Source organism: Choristoneura fumiferana, chromosome 25 (assembly GCF_025370935.1).
Source record: "Choristoneura fumiferana chromosome 25, NRCan_CFum_1, whole genome shotgun sequence".
Taxonomy (NCBI): Eukaryota; Metazoa; Arthropoda; class Insecta; order Lepidoptera; family Tortricidae; genus Choristoneura; species Choristoneura fumiferana.
In genome coordinates, this window is record NC_133496.1 from 4,727,673 (window position 1) to 4,744,213 (window position 16,541).

At 52.4% G+C, this 16,541-nt stretch overlaps 2 protein-coding genes across 2 annotated transcripts in view; one reads left to right on the plus strand and one right to left on the minus strand.

Annotated features, from left to right (window-relative positions):
- Positions 1-16,541, plus strand: part of LOC141442459 (ABC transporter G family member 20-like) — a 146,770-nt gene that overhangs the window by 69,366 nt on the left and 60,863 nt on the right. The window lies entirely within an intron of this gene.
- Positions 938-6,069, minus strand: LOC141442541 (uncharacterized). Its single transcript, XM_074107559.1, has 2 exons — positions 1,958-6,069; positions 938-1,904 (listed from the first exon to the last, which is right to left on the minus strand). Exons 1-2 carry the CDS (start codon positions 6,067-6,069, stop codon positions 938-940), a joined length of 5,079 nt encoding a protein of 1,692 aa, XP_073963660.1.

The following is a 16,541-nucleotide window of genomic DNA, read 5'->3' on the forward strand; positions in this document are numbered from 1 at the left end:
AACTTGTCGTCGATAGACAGCTCGGGTTCACAGCGGGAGGTGCTCCGCAGTCCTCTGCGGTCGTTACGACGGGAGTAGGGCAACGAAAACACCTTCGATAAGTGGACTGTATTTATTGTACTGGTTCGTTCGTCGATTCGCGGTGGTAATCGGAGTCCGGTTCGAAATCGCGGTGGTCGGTCGGTAAGGCAGCAATCGGAGGTCCGTTGGAATAGCAGGGGTCGGTTCGCTTCGCTGGTCGCTGGTCGCTGGTCGCTGGTCGCTGTAGGCTTCGTAGAGAGGAGCGCTTCGGGTCGCTGTCCGCGTCGAACTGCCTTATCGCTGCGGCGGGCCTGTATTTATACCCCCGCGGCCGGGGTATAAGCCCGCCCGTGATTGGCTATAATTCCCGATAATCCAGGCGCTGTGATTGGTGGACCCAAATCACAAACGCACTGAATTACCGGGGAATTTTCGCTATCGCTACTTGGTTTTCGCTTTTATTTAATTATTACTAATCGATTTCGCTACAATTTGATTCTTAAACTACTTATTCTACTATTTACAATGATTCTTAACCTAATTATTCTACTTATTCTATATTTAACAGCTATTTATTTTATTCTTAAACTATATTATTCTAGTTTGCGCTGTCCGCAAACAATTCTCCCCCGCCGAATCCGCAGGGAGGCTTCGTCCTTTGTCGGGAGGACAGCCAGTCGCGTCGTAGGGCGCCGGAACACTCCTCCCTTGGTGCGGACGTCCGCGCTCCGGATGCCGCCGTCAGGTCCAGGGAAGACTGCTTCCACGACGCCTCGGGGCCACACATTGCGTGGTAGGTTGGAGTCGACGACGATGACGACGTCGCCGACTTGCAGCGGTCGCTCGCCCCGCTCGGAGATTGACGGGGGCGAGAGTTGGCAGGTATTCCCGGACCCAGCGGGCCAGAAATGATTGGCTAGCGCTTGGCTAGCACGCCAGGCTCTTCGGTCAGCTTCGTCGCACGTGCCGGTGGGAGGGGTGCCTGCCGGGCCGCCGAGCAAGAAGTGGCTCGGCGTGAGCGCCTCCTCGTCGCAGGGTCGACCGACACGTGCGTCAGCGGTCGCGCGTTGACGGTCTGTTCAGCCTCCGCCAACAGTGTCACGAGCACCTCTTCCTTTGGTGCCCGTGAGAGAGTGTGGCGGTCAGTGCGGTCTTGACTGACCGCACCAACCTCTCCCAGGCGCCCCCTGGTTAGGAGCTCCAGGAGGGATGAACCGCCATTCCATGCGGTGTCGCAGTCCGATGTCGCGGAGCTCGGGCAGCCACTCCTCGTAGGCGGCGCGAAGCTCCGTGTCGGCCCGCGGAAGCATGTACCGTTGTCACTATACATGACGCGGGGCCAACCTCGTCGAGCCGCCATACGCCGCAGCGCCATGATGGCGGAGTCCGTAGAGAGGCTCGCGACGATCTCCAGGTGGACGGCGCGCGTCGTCAGGCAGGTAAAGAGCGCTACCCAACGCTTTTCGTGGCGCCGCCCAATCGTGACCGTCAGCGGGCCGAAGTAGTCGACCCCGCAGTTAGTGAAGGGCCGGCTGTAGGGGTCGATGCGGGCCCGCGGTAGATCGCCCATCGCTGGTGGGCGCGGAGTCGAGCGCCGCACAGCACATGTGCGGCAAGCGCGCGCTACCTTCTTCACCGTGGGGCGAAGGTGCAGCACCCACAGTCGCTGCCGCAGGTCGTTGACCACCCGTTCGTTCGATGAGTGGTGGGCGTCGCGGTGCGCCTTCTCGATTAGAAGGCTCACGAACGGGTGGCGGCCGTTTAGGATGACCGGCCTCTTCGTCGCGTCCGGCACCGGCGCGGCGTTGATGCGGCCACGCAGCCGGAGTAGGCCGTCCTCGAGGACGGGGTCGAGGTGGAAGAGGCTGCTCTTCTTTGGCAGCCTCCCCCGTATCGCAGTATGTCGATTTCTTCTGCGAAGCTATCCATCTGGCACTTCCGGAACCAGAGGTGCTCCGCTCGTTCGATATGTCGCACTTCTAACTGACTATCTTTGTCGCGGCACTTGTCGACAAAAAATATCACTCGCGCTGTCGCTTTAATTAGTCTTTCGAATTTTGAAAATCGTTCAATGTTCGGCAACGCACTGGTCAGATTAACACTTTTGTTTTTCACATTTTCACTTGCACTCGCGTCCGCATTAATATTATAAATTTCGCTTACTGTTTCCTGCGGCCATTGGTCTTCCGGTAGCCGCAGGAAGTCGGGTCCGGTGAACCACCGGTCGGTGGTGGATATTTGGCGGGCACTGTCCGCCCGCGTCGCGTCGTCCGCCGGGTTTGCTGCTGTCGGCACCCACCGCCATTGCTCGGGGCGGGTTATCTCGGCGATCTCACCAAGTCGATGCGCCACAAAGGGTGTATAGCGCTTTGCGTCGTTGCGAATCCACGCCAGGACAGTGCGTGAATCCGTCCAGAATACGACGCGCTCGATCGTAAGTCGTTGTTCCGCTATGATTGTGGCCGCCAGCCGAGCCCCGATCAGAGCCGCTTGTAGCTCCATACGAGGAATGCTCTGCTGCCTCAGCGGGGCCACCTTCGCCTTTCCCGCCACCAGAGCCACCGTCACGGTTCCGGAGGCGTCTGTCGTCCGGAGGTAGATGGCCGTGGCGTAGGCGCTCTCGCTCGCGTCGGTGAAGGCGTGCAGCTCGTGGCGGCCCACCGCGTAGCACCGCTCCAGCTGCAGTGCCGCTACGGCGGCTAGACCGCGAGCCCACTCGATGAAAATACCGCCGTCCTCCAGGTCCAGCGGCTCGTCCCACGGCGCCTGTTTGCGCCACGACTGCTGAAGGGTCACCTTGGCGGTGATTGTGTAGGGCGATAGGAGCCCGAGCGGGTCATAAACTGACATCACCGCGCTCAAGGCCTCTCTCTTCGTTGGTGTGCGCGTTCCTTCGCGCACCTCTTTCGGCACCCGGTTCATTGCGGTGTTGAACCCGAGTGTGTCGCTTCTTGGGTCCCAGATGAGCCCCAGTATTTTCGGCCCCTCACTCAGGCCTAGTGTTGCGGGCGCTGTTGCCCGCAGTTCAGGTTCGATTCTTCGTTCGAGTTTCGGGGAATTGGTGTTCCACCCGCGCAGCTCAAAGCCGGCTCGTAAGTGGACTTCGTTGACGGCCGTTGCTACGTCCACGGCCTCTTCTTCGGTCGCGTAGCTGTCCACTAGGTCGTCCATGTAGTGGCTCGACGTTATCGCGTATAGTGCCTGCGGGAATTCCGGCGCATGGCGCTCGGCGTTGTGGTTGCGCACGCTGTGCGCCAGGAAAGGGGAGCTTGCTGCTCCGAAGATCATCGAAGTCATTTTCATTAGCTTGGGTTGATTCTCGCCCGGCTCCCTCCATAGGAACAGCTGCGCCGGGCGATCTTCCGGTCTAATCTTCACTCGGAGAAACATTTCTTTTATGTCTGCCGTTACTGCGTAGCGGCCCTCCCGGAACCGTAGTAGTATGCCCGGAAGGGACTTTAGCAGGTCGGGCCCCTCCAGCAGGAAATCGTTAAGGCAGCGGCCCTGGCTGCGGCTCGCTGCGTCGAAAACCAGGCGGAGCTTCCCTGGTTTATTGGGGTTCCGCACGGCAAAGTGGGGCAGCACCCAAGCGCGCGGGTGGCGCGCATCTGCCTCGGTGGCGGGCTCCGCATAGCCCTTCGCTATTAGGTTGGTGACCTGTGCCGCGTACTCTTGCGCGAAGTTTGCGTCGCGACGCATCTTGCGCTCGATGCCCTTGAAGCGCTGTAGTGCCGTCGCGTAGCTCGCTGGCGTTTGCACCTCGTCCGTTATCCACGGCAGACCGACTTCATAGTGATCGCCGTGGAATTTCACTGTTGCTTCGAAGAGTCGTTTCGCCCGTTCCTCGGCTGGTCGTGGTTTCGTGGCCAGCGACACGCCCAGCGCGTCGATGGCGAAATGTCGCTGAACTAGCTTGTCGGTGGCGTCGTCGCGTACGTTATAAACGTAGAGCACATCCTCGGTCGGGCCGCCCGCTCGAATGGCCCGGGGCACTGAGCCGTAAATGACCCAGCCCAGTGCCGTCCGAACCGCTGCTGGTTGCCGTCGCTTGCCCGTCCGTGTCTCGTGGACGAGCATCAGGTGCCAATTGTCCGCGCCAATGAGGAGACGCGGAATGGCTTCGTCGTAGCAGGCATCGTTCAGCCCACTAAGGTGGCGGTACCGGGTAACCTCCTGACCCAGTCGCTGTGTGTGGATCCGGAGGTTGTCGACGGTGCGGGCGGCGATCTTGTAGGCCTCACCGTGGCCCTGCACCGTGATGTTGACACGTCGACTGTTCGGCAGCTCGGTGTTGCTGGCGATGCCTCTCATTTGCATTGGCACCGCCGGTCCCGAGGCTCCGATCGTGCGCGCCAGGTCTTCGTCGATGAGCGTCACCGTTGACCCGTCATCCAGCAGTGCGAAGGTGTCGACGGTGCCGCTGGGTCCGCTGACGCGGACTCGGCACATCTTCAGCAGGACCGGTGACTTGCCGTCTTCGTTGCTGACCGTAGTCACCGTCTGCTTTTCGGGGATCGGCGCCGGCCCAACAGTGGGCTCGGACGCCAATGTCGTTGGGGACTGCGGTGCCTGCCCACGGGGCGGCGTCCGCTCGCGTCTCGCTTCGGGGTGGCGCGGCACTTTTGCCGCGCTCGCGTGCAGCAATGGATGGTGCACATGCCGGCACCCGTTGACTTCACAGGTGCGGGCTCGGCAGGTTTCGCGGCGGTGCTGCTGGTCCATGCAGCGGAAGCACACGCGGTTGTCGCGTGCCCACTGCCAGCGATCGTTGACCTCCATGTTGGTGATGCGCTTGCATCTCGTGGTGGGATGACCGCCTCCACAGCAGAGGCAGCGGCGCGCGTCATCGCCCTCGGTGGCGTAGACGGGCGCTCGCGGCGCGCCCGAGGGGGGGCCGCGCATCGGCGTCGGACGGGGTGCTGGCCTCGCAGCATCCCTTCGGAACGTCAGCGTAGTGGCGGCGGCGGCTGCCGTCGCTTCCACCGTTGTATAGGAGAAACGCAGGGCGCGGTCGGCCTCGCGCATGAGGAACCGCGACAACAGAATGATTTGTGGCTCCATGGTCATCTGCTCCGATGCGAAGTCCCCGAAGCGTGACCGTAGATGTGGGCTGAGCTTCTCCATCACGTCGCGTACCAGCAAGGGGCTGGCGAGGTAGCCGTGCTGGTCGATTGATGACAGCACGCTGACGATGTTTTGCAATTTGACTGCAAACGCGTTGATTTCGGTGGCAGTTGACCCCAGGCGCGGCAGCTTCTTGAGGTCGTCGAGTGCTTTGGTGGCCAGAATTTCGGGGCGGCCAAAGCATTGTCGCAGCGTCGTCATTACTGCTTCGGGGTTGGCCGAGGTGTGGAGCAGCGCCTCCACCGCTTCGCGCGCAGTTCCGCGCAAACAGGAGCGCAGCCGCGCCATATTTTCATGCGGCGTGAAATTATACGCGCGCGTCGATTCGGCGTAGGCAGCCTGGAACGGCAGCCACTCGCCCGCCGCACCGGAGAAAGCAGGCAACTCGTAGACCTGCCTCGGCGGCGGGCGCACTCGTGCCATTTTTTCGAGGGCCTCGGCGAGCTTCTCGATCCCGCGTTGTCCGCTTGCACTTCGTTCGCGAGCAGGTGTAGCTGGCGGCGAATTGCGTCGCTTCGGTTCGAACGGGGGCGGCGGTGAGCGCCGCCGCGGCTCGTGCTTCGGTGGTGGCGGCGTCGGTTGATCCGCCGCGGTGCGCCGTAGCCAGTCATCCACCTTCGCGTGTGGTCCGGTGATGCTCCCGGCTTGTGACTCCGCTTCGATGCTAGCCAGCTTCTGGCGTAGCTTGGCCTTCACTCGCTCCTTTTGCAGCTCCAGTTCTTGCTGCTTGATGCGCAGGAGCTCCTCTTCGGCTTCCTCTTCAGCAAGCCGGATACGGATCGCCGTTGCATTTGATGCATGTGAAGGCACCGGCGACCTCGCACCGGCTTGCATCGCCGCCGGTTGTTCATAAAAGGCGACGGCTCGTTGTGGTCGCTCCTGGTTGGCAGCCCAGTCCATTGTTGGCTGCTCTCCTCCCCCCATTTGGGTGTGGGGGGAGTACTCGATGGCTTCAAGTTGCGGGTTGTGTTGCACGCACGCTGCCCCCCATGGCCTCGCTGTTGCACCGTATCGGCGGTGTGGCTGGGCTGCGCGCCCAGCTCCCCCCCTCGGCGCCGAGGTGCGCCTCACCGGGGCCGGGCCGCACGCCCAGCTCCCCCCCACGGCCGCCGAGTTGCGCCTCATCGGGGATGCGGCCGGGCTGCGCGCCCAGCTCCCCCCCTAGGCGGTAGTAGTCCTCTTCGGTCGATCGGATCGGCTGCATGCTCATGGCTCCCTCCCCGGCTCGGGTGAGCGGGGGAAAGTAAACGGCGTCGCGACGTGTAGCGGCGATGGCGAGGTCACGCGGCGGCTCGCGTGTCGTCATCCGCGTCTCGGCGCGAGGAAGTACCGTGGGCGAGGCGGCGTCGCGGCGGACGATGCGTTCCAACTGCTGTTGCCAGATGTCGTCAGCGGTGGTCGTGGCAGTAGCAGCGGCGGTCGTCGTCGGAGCTCGTTCGGCGGCGGTTTGTTCTTCGGGCGGCGGGGTGTGGCGGCGCTCTTCGCGGTCGCCCTGAGATCGGGTTACCACCATCTTCAGTCGATGTCTTCAGATCCGGTTCGAAGGACCAAACACTGTCGTCGACAGACAGCTCGGGTTCACGGCGGGAGGTGCTCCGCAGTCCTCTGCGGTCGTTACGACGGGAGTAGGGCAACGAAAACACCTTCGATAGTGGACTGTATTTATTGTACTGGTTCGTTCGTCGATTCGCGGTGGTAATCGGAGTCCGGTTCGAAATCGCGGTGGTCGGTCGGTAAGGCAGCAATCGGAGGTCCGTTGGAATAGCAGGGGGTCGGTTCGCTTCGCTGGTCGCTGGTCGCTGGTCGCTTGCTGTAGGCTTCGTAGAGAGGAGCGCTTCGGGTCGCTGTCCGCGTCGAACTGCCTTATCGCTGCGGGCGGGCCTGTATTTATACCCCCCGCGGCCGGGGTATAAGCCCGCCCGTGATTGGCTATAATTCCCCGATAATCCAGGCGCTGTGATTGGTGGACCCAAATCACAAACGCACTGAATTACCGGGGAATTTTCGCTATCGCTACTTGGGTTTTCGCTTTTATTTAATTATTACTAATCGATTTCGCTACAATTTGATTCTTAAACTACTTATTCTACTATTTACAATGATTCTTAACCTAATTATTCTACTTATTCTATATTTAACAGCTATTTATTTGTATTCTTAAACTATATTATTCTAGTTTCGCGGCTGTCCGCAACAGACGGTACGTATCAGATATTTTTGCACGCTCCGCTGTGGCAGACAGGTGACTGTACAAAAATATTTTTTCACTTCTCATGCTCGTAAAGTTCGTGTTTATGCTGTATATAGGCGACATAAATGACTTTTTATGTTCTAGTGCATAAAATAAAATCTTCGCCTAAGACCAACTTAAGACCAAGGTAATCAGGTGTCAACAGCCACACAAAAAAAATTGTACCTACATATTTTTTAAATAATTTTTATTTTCTATAAAACTAAAAATCAATTATGATAAATCAGTAAAATAAAAAAAGTTCCATAGAAAGTGAATTATTGTTTCCACTGTTGCTATTTCATTTCCTCGCAATCTAAGTGAAAAGCAGAGTGTAAAACTCGAGCATTAAACCCATTTTCCCCTCGATGTGTCTATCCACCCTCGCCGTACAGGCTCGGGTGGCTATATGAACGTCTTGGGTAAAATGGGTCGTTTTATGCTCTTGTTGAACAATCTAATATTTTTTTACCTAAGACACTACTCTAAGATAGAGCTATATTACAAGCTTTTATTTAGTTTCACCTGTCCCGTTGTCTGTCTGTCTGTAATCAAATCTTGCAACTAACTTCCAGTAGTCAGGTTGACTTGAAATTTGGAATACTTATGTAAATTGCGTGACAATACAATAATCTAGTAGTGACATCCTGGTCAGCCAGGCCGGCCAGGATCGTCTCCGCAGGACGGAACTCTTCAACGGTTAATGGCATCGACTTGAAATTTGGTATGCAAATGTAGTTTGGGTGACAAAGCAAATACAGTCGACAAAAACACCGTCAGCAAAAAAAAGCTTGTATATAAAGAGGGTTTTTTTACCAAAAGAATATTTTAATGACGTAACCAACACAGCAAACTCGAAAATCCCCCGACATTGTCATTTCAAAATTCAATATCTCAAAACAGCTCAACCGATTTTATCAAACATAGCTAAAACCACCGCAAGAAAACTCGCTTTCACGTTAAAGAAACCGCATCGAAATTGGTCAATCCGTTTGAGAGCTACGATGCCACAGACAGGCAGACAGACTGATATTCACGTCAAACTTATAAAATCCCTCTTTTTGCGTTGGGGGTTAAAAAATGGATTGAATATGAAATGAAGTTTAGTCGTGAACTACAAAGCTGACCTTCACTTATTACCTAAACGTACACGCTCTGTTGACTTTCTTGCAAAAAATGTTGTTTGAACATTACACGTACATTACGGCTTATGTAACGGAAGAGGTCGAGATGAACAACTGTAATTAATTTTATCGTTGTTTTTATTCACGTGAAATTAAGGCATTAATATGGTAACACCTAAATAGAAAATACAATCTGTAATATACATAGATGCACTGAAAAACCAGAAAAATAAGACCAGCACTGGGAATCGAACCCAGGTCCTCGGCATTCCGTGCCACGTGCTATACGCTACACCACTGCTGGACAACCAGAAAAGAAGAAGAAGAAGAAAGGAAAAAGAGGAAGAGGACGGAGAGGTTGGAAGAGGGGAAAGTCGTATCTGTACGTGTTGGCGACAGACCTCTTTTTATGTTTTTGTACTTTTTTATTGTCTATTTTTATAGTTTTTGTTTTTACTTATGTCATGTGTCTTGTTGGTATCTATTGCAAATGTGTATCGTATTGTGTGTGCTATTTAATATAAAAACTGAACCACTGGTAAGCATCTTATTATTTCTACCGTTTTCATTGGTCCTTCTACCGTAAAATTATATTTAACCAGTTAATTTTTATTTGTCAAAATTCAAAATTGAATCGCTATCTAAATTCACTAAGATGGTTTTAACAAGAGCCATGGCGGCTTCTTCTGCAACCACGGCGGATCAAAATGAGCCGTCTTCCGCCGTCGAACAAACCAAACCACCAAGGCAGCCATCCAGCAAAACTTCACAACGCTCATCAGCTTCTCTTCAAGCCCAGCGACTCGCGGCTAAAGCGCTTCACGCGCGTCGTGTTGCCGATTTAGAGGCCGAACGTGAGCGCGTGGCCGTAGAGCGTGAACGCGCAGCCGCAGAGCGTGAGCGCGTCGCCGCAGAGCGTGAGCGTGCGGTTGCTGACATGCAATTGCAAGCTGAATTAGCAGCCTTGGATGACGCCGCCAGCCAGCAGTCATCATTTAAAAGCTCGATGATAGACAAATGGGTGACGAACACCGCGACGTCTAATCCTTTAAGTCAACAGATGGAATTGCTGCTGCCGGCTCAACAACCCCAGCCAGCATCAGCGTTCGAAGAGGGCGCATATGCGGCTTATAAACAACAATTGTCAGACGCTGTCAATTTGCCCGCTATATCAACGTCGGCTATGTGCGAGGACGTGCCTCCGCCTGGCGCCGCCGGCTATACAGCTGCGGTGCGCGAGCACGCACCGTCTGGCGCGCTAACATTGCCCGCGCGCTGTGGCGAGCGTGCGCCTTACGTGTCAGGCGCCGCCGCACTTCCAGCGCGCGAGCACGCGCCGTATGCTGCGCTAACGTTGCCTGCGTTCTGTGGCGAGCGCGCACCTCATGTGTTAGGCGCCGCCGCCCTTCCAGCGCGCGAGCACGCGCCGTATGCTGCGCTAACGTCGCCTGCGTGCTGTGGCGAGCGCGCGCCTCATGTGTCAGGCGCCGCCGCACTTCCAGCGCGCGAGCACGCGCCGTATGCTGCGCTACCGTTGTCTGCGTGCTGTGGCGAGCGCGCGCCTCATGTGTCAGGCGCCGCCGCACTTCCAGCGCGCGAGCACGCGCCGTATGCTGCGCTAACGTTGCCTTCGTGCTGTGGCGAGCGCGCACCTCATGTGTCAGGCGCCGCCGCCCTTCCAGCGCGCGAGCACGCGCCTCCCGCCGCGCTAACGTCGCCCGCCTGCTGTGGCGAGCGCGCGCCTCATGTAGCAGGCGCCGCCGCACTCCCAGCGCGCGAACACGCGCCATCGTCAGCGGAGGTCCTGGGTTCGGCATATAGGCCGCATCCCGCGCCATTGGCACTGCGGCCTAACCTACTCAACGCCACTAATACAAATACTCACACTTTAGGTGCACATGACACTTTGTTTTGCACAAATAATAATAATAATACTCACGAGTTTCACACTTCGCACAAACATCCCAGTGACCTACGCAACTTGGCTGAGGTCATAAGTGACCTTGCCCGTAGCAGCGGGAAGGTAAGAGAAGTTAATTTACCTATATTTTCCGGTTCGCCAACTCATTGGCTAACATTTCGATCATCTTTTGTAAATTCAAAGAATTCGTTTTCGGCAACGGAAAATATAGGCCGTCTTAATAATGCCCTCAGGGGAGCCGCACGTGATGCTGTTGTTACTCTCTTGGCTCTTTCACAAGATCCAAGCGAGATTATGGCGGCTCTTCAGGAGCAGTTTGGACAGCCTGAACTTCTGATACGGCATTTGGTATCAGAAGTTAAAGCCATGCCCAAGCTGCCAACGTCTTTGGACGGTGGTAAGGAGCTCCATCAACTTGCTTGTACGGTACGCAACTGCGTTCATACAATAAAAATGATAAATTCCACAGAGTTCCTTGCCTCGCCAGAGCTGTTGCATAACGTGCTATCCAAATTAACCCCTCTACTACGTGAGAAATGGGTTGATTACGCATATGCTAATTCAAGCTGCAATGCATCTAAATTTAAATTAGAAATCCTTTCAGACTTTCTCACGCATCAGTCACGGGTTCATTTGAGATTTGGCCTTGTTCACGACAGCATATGCTCAAAGGTCGTAGACAAGGCGCGCACACATACGTCTGTAAATGTCAGTCTCGAGCAGGCAGACTTTACCGACGCATGCTATGCAACCTCGCCAAACCCCGTCACACAAAAAAAAAATCCTTTTAAGCCCGCAGTGCTGCCATCTAGAGGCCGAAACCCGAGTGCCACACCACCAGTAAGGAATAGCGCCGAACCATCTATGGCAGCGCCATCTATCGCTTCTTGCAGTTACTGCCAGAAGACTGGACATTTCGTCGTCAAGTGCGATAAGTTTTTATCTCTGTCTTTAGATGATAGATGGCGTTGGGCAAAAGATAGTAAGGTGTGTCACTGTTGCCTAAAAAGAGGTGGTCATTTTTATCGGCGCTGTAAGGTGAACTGTGACGTGCCAGGCTGCAAGACCCACAGAAGGCACAACACATTGCTTCACACTGAATCTATTAATACCGTTATGTGCAGTGATACGGAACCCGAAGCCGACGGAGTGACAGTCGCTCATGCTATTGGACATCGCGCTGAGTCGTCACCGCCGACGCCTTCACTCCATTCACTGCTGAAGGTAGTTCCAGTGACCGTATCGGGACCAAAGGGTGATATGAATATTTACGCTTTACTTGACGATGGCTCCACGGTCACTATGATCGACCAAACAGTGGCTGAGGCAATCGGGGCACAAGGCCCAAAAGGTTTAATTCAGGTTAACTGTATTGGAGGTCTCTCAAAGAAATCCGAAGTAAACTATATCGATCTCAATATAAAAGGTAAAAACTCGGCAGATAGTTTTCTCCTCAAAGGGGTTCGCTCTGTTCCCGATTTATGCATTTCATCGCAAACCGTGCGAACCGGGGATTTGACGAAGTTTTCCTATCTGCAAGACTTAGTTACTCAGCTCAGTTACGAGGACGCTAAGCCAATGCTACTGATTGGTATCGACAATTGGCATTTATCTTTACCGTATAGCATCAGGCGCGGTCTTCGTGGTCAACCCGCTGCAGTTAAAACCGCTTTAGGATGGACAGTATTTGGCAAGATTTCAAACAAGCCCATAGAAGCCGTTCATCATGGCTCAGTGGTCGAATTAGAATCATTAATAAAAGACCATTACCGTCTTGATTCAATTGGAATCACTAAAAAAGACGTCCACAGTGTAAATGATGAGCGGGCTCTAAAAATACTCGAGGAGACCACTCAACGGCTTCCGTCGGGAAGATTTGAGACTGGTTTACTTTGGCGAGCAAACATTAATAATATTCCCAACAGTTATAATTTGGCCTTATCTAGATTTATTAGCTTAGAAAGAAAATTTAAGAAAGACCCAATTTATGCGGAAGCATACCGTAAATACATTGACGGAATGGTACAAAAAAGTTATGCTGAACTTTGTACCAATAAAGCTCCCTCAGATAACGTTTTATGGTACCTCCCACATTTCGGTGTGTACCATCCTCAAAAACAAAAGCTGAGGTTAGTTCACGATGCTGCCGCTAGGTGTTCTGGAACTAGTTTAAATTCTCTTTTGCTTCCCGGTCCTGATCTCTTGCAACCATTGTTAGCTATTCTCATGCGCTTCCGAGAAGGTAAGATCGCACTCAATGGTGATATAAGAGAGATGTTTCCGCAAACCAAAATAAGAGAGAAGGACAGGGATGCACAAAGGTTTTTATGGCGAACAAATCCATCCTTACCACTACAGGAATATAGGATGTCCTCGATGATTTTTGGCGCCACCTCTAGTCCATGCACAGCGATATATTTAAAAAATAAAAACGCTTTGGAGCATAAAGATAGTTTTCCTGATGCAGCCAAGGCTATTGTAGAAGATCACTACATGGATGATTATCTGGGAAGCGTAGACAGTCCTGAGCATGCTGCACGCTTAGCTGCCGATATTGTTGCCGTTCATGAGTCAGCGTGCTTAGAAATGCGATCATGGGTTTCTAATCACCCCAAGGCGCTATCTTTATTGAAGCCAGAAGCTCGGGCTGTCAACGCCTCCGAGGTAGGTCTTGGACCGCTGTCACCTTCTCAGGTTCGGATTTTGGGTGTATCCTGGAATGTCAACGATGACACTCTAAATTTTAGAAAAACTTCCAAACTTCCCATCAAACTCACCAAGAGGGTGGTGCTTTCTCATCTTATGCAGGTCTATGATCCTCTTGGCTTCTTAATGCCTGTTGTAATTGCAGGCCGAATCCTTTTTCAAGAGACGTGGAGAATGGGCATAGATTGGGACGAGGAGCTGCCTAGTTCCGCAAAAATAAAATGGCAGCGTTGGTTTGCAAGTTTAACTGAAATATCCGCGAATATCATCATACCGCGTTGCTATCAAAGTAAAGCAAAACAGGAGAGTCAGCTCCACGTTCTAGCTGATGCAAGTGAGTTAGCTTACGCTTGTGTGGCTTTCTGGCGCTTCGTCTGTGATGACGGCTCAGTAAAAGTGGCTCTTATAGGCGGAAAGGCTCGTTTGGCTCCATTAAAACCTGCGTCCATTCCGCGCTTAGAACTACAGGCAGCTTTGATGGCGGCTCGTTTCGCAACCTACATCTTAGAGGCACATCGAATAACTGCCTCCAAAGTATTTTTCTGGACAGACTCGCTAACGGTTTTGAAATGGTTGCGCAGCGATGCCCGTACATTTAAGCCGTTTGTAGCACATCGTGTAGGAGAAATACTGGAAACAACCGACCTTTCCGACTGGCGTTACGTTCCGTCTGCGTTGAACGTAGCAGACGACGCCACTCGGGGCAATTGCTCACTCTCCTCGTCGTCTCGGTGGTTTCACGGACCTAACTTCTTACTTTCAAAACCTGATGAATGGCCGCTTGAGCCGACTACTAATAATCCTCCTGTGCTCGAGCTCCACGAAATAAAACCAGAGCACACTTTATCTCTACTTTTAACCGAACGACCCCAATTACCGTCTCCCGTAGTGGCCGATTACTCGCATTTCTGCAGATGGATTCGTTTGGTCAGGGCCACTGCCCGCGCGCATCATTGTGCTAAAATATTTCGGCTGTCATCAAACAGAGCTCCAAATTCAAAATTACGTAGTGCCGTTCCTAGGGTTTCATCAAAAGTTTTACAACCCATGTCGTCACAAGAAATCCTGGAGGCCGAAAGGCACCTTTTATTGAAATCCCAAGTGGATTCCTTTAACGACGAATTTACGAGGCTCTTAACAGGTCTTCCCCCAACTAACCAAGGAAAACTTAAGAACCTCACTCTAAAGTTGGGTGAAGACGGCCTAATTCGCCTAAACGGCAGAATCGCCGCAATTTCTGAAGCACCCGCGCAGGATGTCAATCCCATTGTTCTGGACGGTCGACACCCAATTATTAGGTTACTCCTCGACCACTATCATAAAAAATTTGGCCACGGCAACTTAGAGACCGTGGTTAACCTCCTGCGCGGTAAGTTTTATATTTTAGCTTTACGCCCCAGTGTTAAGTCTGTTGCCAAACAATGTAGGCTTTGTAGGGTAAAGAAGCTTCTTCCGTCCATGCCCAGATTTGGCGATCTACCGGAAGATAGGTTAGCTCACCATCAGCGCCCTTTCTCTTTCACTGGCCTTGATTATTTTGGTCCGGTGGAGGTCGCAATAGGACGCAGACGAGAGAAGCGTTGGGTGGCTTTGTTTACATGTCTTACCACCAGGGCTGTCCATTTAGACATCGTGGGATCTCTTTCAGCGGATGCGGCGATCATGGTACTGCGCCGGTTTATCGCCCGTCGGGGATGCCCAGTACGGATAGTTTCTGATAATGGAACATCATTTGTGGGAGCAGCTAACCAGTTATCCGAAGTGTTCGATTTTGCGGCCAATAATAAAATTGAGTGGGCGTTCATTCCCCCTGCAGCCCCATCAATGGGAGGATCCTGGGAGCGTCTGGTGCGTTCCATAAAGGCTGCTCTATCCGCAACCATCGTCGGAAAGGCCCCCAAGGAAGAACTACTGGCCACGTTGCTGCTCGAAGCGGAGGCGGTAGTCAATTCACGTCCACTGACTCATGTACCAGTAGATCCAGGGACCCTCCAAGCCCTGACTCCCTTTCATTTTCTCCTGGGTACACCGACGACGGAAGTATTGGTTCGTTGCACAGACGCTGATTTGCTCCGGCGCGTGGACTACAAAAAGGCGCTTCGTCTTGCCGAAAATTTCTGGGCCAGGTGGTTAAGAGAATACCTCCCAGCTTTAGTTCTAGAAAAGCTGGAACGTCTCGACTCTCATTTCAATTGGATGATCCAGTACTTATTGTGGACCAAAATTTACCACGAGGAACTTGGCCGAAAGGACGAATAAGCAAAATATTTACTGGCCCAGATGGAACGGCCCGGGTGGTGGAGGTGGTCACCTGCAAAGGAGTCATGAAAAGGCCGGTACGCAAAATTATTCCTCTCCTATTAGAACAGGATAAGGGGTTGCCACCTTAACTGTCGTTGACCAAACGACTGGTGCTCTGCACCGGGGGTAGTGTTGGCGACAGACCTCTTTTTATGTTTTTGTACTTTTTTTATTGTCTATTTTTATAGTTTTTGTTTTTACTCATGTCATGTGGACTGTTGGTATCTATTGCAAATGTGTATCGTATTGTGTGTGCTATTTAATATAAAAACTGAACCACTGGTAAGCATCTTATTATTCCTACCGTTTTCAGTACGGTTGTCCAGCAGTGGTGTAGCGGTATTGCACGTTGCACGGAATGCCGAGGACCTAGGTTCGATTCCCAGTGCTGGGCCTATTTTTCTGGTTTTTCTGTGCATCTATATTTCAGTTTATATTTTTAATTTAGGTTTTACGGGATGACGTAAAAGTAAAAATTGGAATTGAAATAAAAAAATACAAAAAGATTCCAAAAAACCAATCTTACGCTAACACCTGTTTAATTGGGTACTAGTAAACTATGTTATAATATGAGGTGTTTTATAGTTAATCCTAAATGGTTTCATCAGATGGTTAGATTAAGATTTCATGTACAAACTTTTTTAACATCAAATAAATGAATTCTATTCTATTCTATTAATATGGTTGAGCGCTCCTGCATAAAATAACTAATGTACTACCGCTCCTGTAAAAATATTGCAACGGTTTTGTTTCAAAATGTAGTCTAATTTAAATATCATAATAAGAAAATATTTGTGAAGTGTTTGTCAACCAGAACAGATCAACCTAGAAAATCCTGAAATATATTTCTGCGGAGTCACTTAGGGGCGTATGTATTGGCTTTTCAGTTCCTCTTAAAGATTGTTTGTTGTCTGTCTTTTTATATATTTGCATATTATTAAATGTAGGCTAGGCATGTATATTTTAAGGTGTGTAGTTTTTGTATGGGAAAGCGATAGCAGAGAAGAAAGTGATATCTTTCTAAAATATGAGTAGCCTTCATTCCTCCTTATAACATCAGCTACGTGCCAGTGAAAGTCCCGTCAAATCGGTTCACCCGTTACGGAGATTACTC